The following is an 8,708-nucleotide window of genomic DNA, read 5'->3' on the forward strand; positions in this document are numbered from 1 at the left end:
TCACATTGTCACATTTTCAAATAACTCGTAATAGTAAATTCATGAGACGTCTTTGAGGAGTGTCTGTTACATCATGGTAGTGTACAGAAGCTCATTGTTCATCATAAAAACACTGGAAGACAATTGTTAACATATGACAGCATGGTTTCATTCTTTAATAAATTCTTATTGCGATATTTTAAAAACAATGCCAGTTTTTTTTATTCATGTTATAAATGATATTTAAGAACGACTGAGGTCACTGCATCAGAAAGAGAGAGGCCTAATAGGCCTGTTGAAGTAAAACATAAAACACCAGCAATGGTGCTGTTTTTGTCTGGAACTAATGATATCAAATTAAAATGTATAAAAATCTGGCCAACTTAAATGTAGCTTCAATTTAAGAAACAGGAATATTAAATTTTATCAAAAATATATGAATTACAGCAGAGGAACTCAGACACAGGGAATGCATAGCTTTGACAGTTATACTAATGGTTGCATCATCCACAGCTGTTATCACCTGGCCTGTCTGTTTCAGCATTTTAGTTTCATGAAGTCAGTGTGCAGCAAGGCCTCAGTAGGTGAGGTGACTAAGGATGAAAAGGCGATCTTCCTCCTTCCTGATCCACTTAAGGAGTTTGTTTACAGCAGAAATGGCCAAGGCCTTAGTCCCCAGTGGACTCAAGCAGAGGTAGAGCTCAAAGCCACTGGTCACCTGCACAGAAAGCATGATAAACATAGCTATTTTATAAGCAACATGTAAAAGGACAGTTTGGCAGGCTAAGTCCTTACGTTTAAACATGCAAAATGCTATATCACATGGACAAATAAATAAAGTAATGTATCGCTTTTATTACTACTGTATCAATAATTCTGCACCTGGTATTGACATTGTATAGAATTACATCCATCAAAGCGGGAACAGTTTAAAATGAGCAAAGAACAGGAACAGCTAGGATAAAGCACAGAACCATCAAGCCCTTTCATAAAGTATGACTTCATGAGGACAACTGCTAAAAACTCTTTGAGGCAAGAACATGGAAAATGTAATCTTTATTCTAAAAAAAATTGAGCCAATACCTCTGGCAATACCCCACTTACCCAGGCAAGCAGGTTTTCAGTTTCACCACACCGATAAAAGGAGCGGAGTGGTCTGGTCGGATGGTGCAGCCAGCTATGAAGGTCCTGGTACAATTCCATGAGTCTCTCTTGCTCCTCATCAGACTGATACACCAAAGGAAATTCTGGACTGGAGCAAGACAAACAGGATTTTAGGCATAAATGTTTAAGAGATTATTTTCTTGGTGTATTTCTTTCCTGCAATTACATCCCAAAGATATACAAGAACTACTTCAGAAAAAATCTGGCCCACCTGGTATACAGCCCTGAGCTCTTGGACTTGTAAAGGAAGTGCCTGAGCTCTGGGATCCCGACTTCAGCCACACAGTAGCTAGGACATTTAAGCGACTCCCTCAGGGCCTGATAGGCATTGCGCTTACTCAGCCTCTCCAGAAACCTTTGCTTGCAGTCAGACATCTTGAAAAAGTCTTCTCGGTCTGTTGAGACTAAGATGAGGCAGAGCTCAGATGCAGGCTCCAGGTACGAAATATGAGCATGAAAAAATCCTGCGGTGTTGAACTTTGGCAGACAGATTGGTGTCCAGCCTTCACCTTCTCGGAAAGACGAGGAGGAGCCAACGAGGTTAAAGACCAAGTGTAAGTCTATGTGGTGCAAAAACTGGTCCTTTTTCCTCACTAGTGTAACCAGGCGGTCTCTCGCCATCAGAATAGAAAACACAAGGTTTTTCGCTTTGGCGGCCTGCAGGCTTGACGACACCACATCTCGAGCAGAGCTGGCCAAAGGCAGGCAAGTAACGGCACTTAGCAGCAAGCCAGGGTCCCGGTCCAGCCGATGCAGCAAGTTGTCTGTGAGGTACTCAGAACCAGCCAGGAGTCGACGCAGGTCATAGTTCTGCTTGTGCTGGAAGATGTGGTTAAGTTGGGTGAGGGTGAGCAGGCTGACAATCTGGTAGTAGATGTACTGCAGTTCCCGCAGCAGATCCTTGTCTGACTGACAGGTACGAGACACGCCCACCAGGACCAGTGGACTCTTGGTGAGGAAAACCACTTTACAGCCATCTGATAAAAGCAGTAGTACAGATTCAATCTAGCACACTTCATGAAATATTTTTAATTGTGAAGTATTTGCCAAAATATATTCTGACCTGCATGTATAGAGCGGATGATATTCTTTTCAGCCTCGACGAAGGACACTAATGCCATCATCACACCCATGGTGCTGGACAGAGCCTCCTCTGTGCCATAGCGGGTATAGATGGGCTTTCCAGCTTCACTCAGCACAAACATGTGCTTCTTATGGCTTCTCCACGTCTCACTAGACACATCCTCCTCCTTAGTACGAGTGTCTGGTAATATGTTGTTGTTGCACTGATCCTCAGTGGTCTTCTCTCCCACCAGCGCTCTCAGCTCCTCAGTACACTCTTCCGATTTGTCCAGTTCAGCCTCCCTCCGAGCCTCTTCCTCAGCCTCAGCCGTCAGATCCTCGAAGGACTGTGCATTGACAAACATGGCACTCTTTTGGCCAGCACCTGGGTGAATAAGAGCAAACATCGGGAATGGCTTTTTCAATTATGCATGGATGTGTGAGAAATGAACAATAGTGCATCTGGGGGCTGAATTATATGATAAGAAGAAAGCCAAAATAAACAAAAAGCCTTCACCATGAGCAATTCTCACCCAGTAGAGCACATTTCAAACTCAAGGCCCGCGGGTCACATCCGAGGAGTGAACTAAAGTCTGTTCATCACATAAGAACTTTTGGGATAACAAGGTACAACCATGGGGAAAGATCTCTTTGAAGAGGTATCCAGATGTGTAAGTAAAATTGGGGCTGCTGTGGGAAACACGTGTGGGGCTGACAGATGAAGCACCTGCGAAGTGTGGTCAGAAAGAGTGGATTGGTGGGCAGGAAATGGCAGAAGATGCAGGAAAAAAACCTCACAGGTAAGCTGACAGTTTATCACTGCATCATACACCAGGAATCATTGTGTGGCAAAGCCTTGAAAAATGGAGCATGTGATGAACACCATAACATGAGCAGTTAATTTCATTAGAGCCAAAGGCATAAGTCACTGCCAGTTCAAGTCTTTTCTGGAGAAGTTCAGTTCAGATTATGGTGATTTACCCTTACACACAGAGGTGTGATGGCTAAGCCAGGAAAAGGTGCTGGAAAGATGTTTCAAGTTGTGTGAAAAGATCCGTGAGTTCATGGAAACAAAGGGAAAGAAACAACAGACCCACAGAATAAGTTTCTGTGTGACATCACCAGCCACCTTAATGCACTCAACCTGCAGCTTCAGGGGCGGGGCTGTGTCATCACTGACAAGTACACTACAGTGAGGGCTTTTAAAACCAAGCTGTGCCTGTGAGAGACACAGATGCTGCAAGAAAACTTGAACCATTTCCCATGCTGTCAAACTATGAAATAGCAGGTTTCTGCCGCCATTTTCCCAAGTACACAGTTTGCTGAAAAGCTCGGCATACATGGTTCTGACTTCATACGGCGATTCGCTGATTTTGAAACCCCAAAAAAGCAGATTCAAACTTCTCAGTAATCCATTTGCAGATGACGTGGAAAGCGCAACATCAAACTTCAAATGGAGCAAACTAAGCTCCAATGTAGTGACAAACTGAAGGCAAAATATGAGTCTGGCTGCTGCAGAGTTTCCACGTTTCAACCCCGACCCAAAGCCACAGCTGCTACGCAAGCTGCTCAAACCCTCTCTATGTTTGGTAGCAAATACCTGTGTGAGCAACTGTTTTCTTTGATGAAGATAAATAAAACATCACACAGGAGTCATTCACTTAACGGGATGCATGGAGTGCTGCCTGGGTGTGAAGATAAGTAGTAAAAAAAGTAAAACCCTCCGATGCTTTTCAGCTGAATAACTCTGAGGCATTCAGAAGGGTGAAAGTTAAAAGACATTCAGACATGGCTCTTTAAGTTAAAAACATGTCTATGCATTTCAGCCACATGAGGCCTTCATTAGGGCAAAATGCAAATACAAAATGGTTGAAACATTGGGCTTTTCATATGTAGAGAGTCACATAGTGTGGGCAGGAAAAAGTCACATGACTAGCATCAATAAACAGCCTCCAGAGGGTGTTTTAAGCAAATACCTTCATCACATTTGGCAGGATTAACAATAGGGCAAATATAAATGATCCTGCACACTTGATATACACTCTACAATGTCATCAAAACAACTTTAGACCCTTAGGAAACATTACAGAAAAGGACAGAAATCAAGGTCTTCATTCAACCCAGGTTATTGTGTTACCTTCAGCGTATATATCCAGTACATTTCCTCTTTGTAGGAGTTTCTTTGACCTGTCTCCACCCCTTATTGAGTGTTCAATATGTTCAATACCAGTGACCTTAAGGGAGTTACAGTCCCTGTGACCTGCTGCTTTATAATGTAGAGCCATAGGATACTGAGGATTGTCAGTCCTTATGGCAAGTTTGTGTTCTGCAAGTCTCATCTTGAATTCACGCTTTATCCTCCCAATATAAAAACAACCACAGGGACACTCAAGTCTATAAACCCCATATGAGATGTTGCAATCCATGAAATACATACTGTTTTATACATGACCTGATGTTATGTCAGTAAAGCAGTTTGTCTTAGTCATATTATCACAGTGGTTACATCGCACAGGAGTCATCTCACTGATAGACATCTTCACTCAATCCTGAGGATTTCCTCAGCTCAGAGCCTAACCCCAAACATTGATGAACTTGTATCCAAGATGAGAGACCAAGTATCTGGCTCGGAAAAGTGAGCATCGCAGAGCAGCAAACTAAGCTTAGCGCATTTTCAGTTTTTAAATGCAGATTAATTTTTGCATTTTTTTTTCTCTTGCTACTACAAGACAATTGACAATTTTTTTGGGGGGGGGGATTATTTTCTGGCTGTTGTTTGCCTGTAGAAAAAAAGTTTCACTAGAATTTACTCTGGAAAAGTTGCAGATAGAGCCATAAGAAATGAAAGCAAATCATTTTATCAAATTTTAATTTCTCATTTCATTTATTTAATGGTCAGTGTTGTTTAATAAGCAATAACTTAAAGGCCTTTTTAGTTCCAGGTTCAATAAGTGCAATAAATTCATTTCAGTAAGTTATCAAAACACACTGAACCAGTCCGGCCCTTGACTAGTAGCAATTTTTTAAATTCTGGCCCACTGTTTATTTGAGTTTGACATTCCTGCGAGGATCGTGGGGTACACCCTGGGAAAGTGCCCAGGCCCGGTTTTGAATTTCTTGGCTATGAGAAGACAGTGCTGACTACTACACTGCTGTCCAGTCTACAACTACATAGGCTAAAATATTTCAGAGCAATAAAAACAAATCAAAAACTTCTGGTCACAGTTTATCAAATTTAGGGAAAACCGAACTCAAGTGGGACATGAGTCAGCAGGACACAAAAGGCCAAAATATGTTTGACAGTAGACAGAGTCAAAGAGACCATAAAGTATTACTGGATTAATGGCAACTTTTTTATTAATGGTCATTAAGCAAGAAATCTACATTCTTGTTCAATAACTTTCAGACACTAGTACACTGTCCCAGTTCCTTACATTTTCCTCTCATCCAAACACAAATTTTACACACTGATGATAGAAGCTGCAGTTGAAGGCAACAACCTACTCACTGAGGAGCGGAACAGTTTCATTCAGTATGTTACAGGGACAAATCATCATACTGGTGTGATTGCATGTACCAGAGGGTTAAATCCTTTACCTAGGGTATGTCTCTTTGAACAGGGGTAGGTCGGGTGGGGGGTGTCATGCCTGAAAATACTGTAATACATATGTAATCTGTAATACATTAGTGCTACATTTCATTAGTGATGATTTGATGGATGATGATTAAAAAAAAATAGGGTAAATTCAAGCAAACCCATCATAACTAGACTTTATTAAATTTTGAAAACGAGTAATAGCATTATCTTATAATTACAACCATTATATGTCAGGCCTGAAGATAAGGGGTGAGCCAAAATACATATGCTACTCAGTACTCAACCTAGCAGACGTACCAAAGTATATATAGAAAATAAATAAGCACAAGGGAATATGTGGTTCTGTCGTGACAAAATGTCACAACTTCAATGAGCCTGCAGTCCCCCTGAAAGACAATCATTCTGCAGTGACCCCCCCCCCCCCATTCTGTTTTGGATATAAATAAATAAGTAAGTACATAAGAAGAAGAAGAAAGAATTAAAGAAGCTGTGAAAGCTCCCTGACTCTCTACGGAATACTGCATGAAGGCAGATCATCCTTACCTGGTTCTGTTCCCTCAACCAGACCTGGTGTAGGGCTATCTGCTCTCTCTGACCAGAGGCGGTCCACAGGAGCCAGAGTACCATTCTCCCATGACACAGCAGCTCTTTGACTTTCACCATCCATTACTGCCTCTTGAAGCAAACACACACACCTGGTAGAACAAACAAAAAGATTTATGAAACCGGTCCGAGTTCATTACACAGACTTTGAATAAAGATCAAGCTCAATATTTTATCATGACATGGTTCACCAGTTCACCTTGGTGACGTTTTTATCATTTTTACGTTAAGACTTCAAGTTATTAATCTTGTGATATCAGGGAAGACAACAAATGGCTCTCCTGAAGAAAGGCAAGTTTGACTTTAGAGTTCTCTGCCCTCTTGTCGAATCTCTCACAAAAACACACATGCAGATGTCAGATTAGTAGATGCAGAACTTCTTAGGCCTCGTTGATGTCTAAATTTCGAAGATAACACAAATTAAGTAAGGCGAGGTGGACTTGCTTTTCTCAAGTTATGCTAAACTATTTCCAAATTACCTTCCATCACCAGAATTGTCTACATCCGTCTCCGTGTCTCCAGTCTGTCGCGGTAAACTTTACTCCGCTAACGTTAGCTATTTAGCCGCTAGCAGAGCAGAGTCCATATAGGAACAGCAATCATTCCTCTTCTTGCTCCTTGAAGACGCTCCACGAAGAACGTCACTTCCACATTCTTCTCAGTCTTCTTCTTCTATTTTATTCCGCTCTTCTTCTTCTTCTTCTTCTTCTCCTTCGTCGGCTTGTGATTCTTCTTCTTTTTCCAGTTTATTTTATGACGGTTGGCAAACAACAAGGCATTACCGCCACCTACCGAAATGGAGTGTGAGTTAGGATTTTATGGCACTAAGACTACGGAAAATATAAAAAAACTAAATCCCTCTGGTCAACCCAGTCTTCGCCAAGAAATTGAACAAAAGTCTAAAAACAAAAGAAATTTCCTGTAGAATTGTGTTAATTTTCAAAGCTACACTTCCTGATTCAAGCTGGTGGATAAGCTGCTGCTGCTCCTGGTTACATCTAGTACAATATTGAATAACATGCTGTACAGTCTCTACTGTATTAAATATATTACATTTTCCATCAGTATGCTTTTTCAAAAGAAATAAGATACTTGCTAAACTAGTGTGCCCAAACCTCACCCTGGAGATAATGTCTTCCTGATGAGTAGTTCTTGTAGTTGGCCTGGCACCACCCACAGACTTTTGAATAGTGTAGAACTTCCTACCAGTAGCGATGTTGGCCCATTAACTTTGCCATTTCACGTTACACTTAGACTTTACTATGGTTTTAATGTCATCTTTACTTAAACTTATTTCCATAGATACTTCAGGAGATTCACATTTTCTTAGCATTCTTATCAGCTAGCTCATTACTTTTGACTCCTAAATGAGCAGGGACCCAGAGAAAAATCACAATATCAAAACTTAATATTCTGCTTATCATCTGCAAAATTTCAAAGATAATGTCTTGTCTTGACTGAGACATAGCACTCTGAATGCTCATCAGTGCAGATGCAGAATCTGAAGCAATGAACACTCTATCCTGGGTTTGTTGCTCTCAACCCATTGGAAAAACATTAAAATTGCCACCAACTCAGCAGTATAGACATCTAGATCATTACTTAGCCTTTCTTTCTTACAGAGCTTGAGGCTAGGAACTACAGCCCAAATTCTTATCACTTCTGATAAATAACATTTTCAGTTCCAATAGGTCCAAATCAGCTACAGGATTTCTTAGTAACCATAATGGTAACGCTGGAAAGGGCACTGTAGAGCATACATTAAGCAGCTGAAGGCCACTTTCACTTGTTTTTTGACGAATGATCCATCTAAAGCTGGCTGCACGGTGGTCTCACAGCAAGAAGGTTCCGGATTCGAGTCCCGGCACGGGCACAGGATCTTTCTGTGTGGAGTCTCCATGTTCTCCCTGTGCCTGTACGGGTTCTCTCCGGGTACTCCGGCTTCTTCCCACAGTCCAAAGACTTGCAACTGGGGACTAGGCTAACTGGATACTCTAAATTGGCCGCAAGTATGACTGTGAGTGTGAATGGTTGTTTGTCGATATGTGATGGACTGGAAACCTGTCCAGGGTGAACCCCGCCTTTTGGTGCTTTTATCCGCTGGGATAGGCGTGCTGCCTTCACAGCCCTCGGAATGTATGATGACCCCAGATCCTAATGTCTACGTAGTCTCACTTGTTTAATCGATGACAAACACGATACAGTAAACAGCTTCACCGTCTGTTAGCATGTCCCTCTTTTCCTCTCGTCTTCACAGGTTTATTTTTGGGACTACTCTGTCGGTCTGCAAGGACATAAAACG

The 8,708-nt window shown here is 41.7% G+C and overlaps 1 protein-coding gene across 1 annotated transcript; it reads right to left on the reverse strand.

Moving 5' to 3' along the window:
* Nucleotides 1–80: 80 nt before the first annotated feature.
* Nucleotides 81–7,194, reverse strand: mon1a (MON1 secretory trafficking family member A). Its single transcript, XM_086198503.1, has 6 exons — nt 6,886–7,194; nt 6,347–6,498; nt 2,207–2,590; nt 1,355–2,120; nt 1,084–1,231; nt 81–697 (listed from the first exon to the last, which is right to left on the reverse strand). Exons 2-6 carry the CDS (start codon nt 6,468–6,470, stop codon nt 557–559), a joined length of 1,563 nt encoding a protein of 520 aa, XP_086054629.1. The 5' UTR covers nt 6,471–6,498; nt 6,886–7,194; the 3' UTR covers nt 81–556.
* Nucleotides 7,195–8,708: the final 1,514 nt, after the last annotated feature.

This window comes from Aulostomus chinensis, chromosome 3, assembly GCF_037954235.1.
Source record: "Aulostomus chinensis isolate RoL2024-O1b breed Wild chromosome 3, RoL_Achi_v1.0, whole genome shotgun sequence".
Taxonomy (NCBI): domain Eukaryota; kingdom Metazoa; phylum Chordata; class Actinopteri; order Syngnathiformes; family Aulostomidae; genus Aulostomus; species Aulostomus chinensis.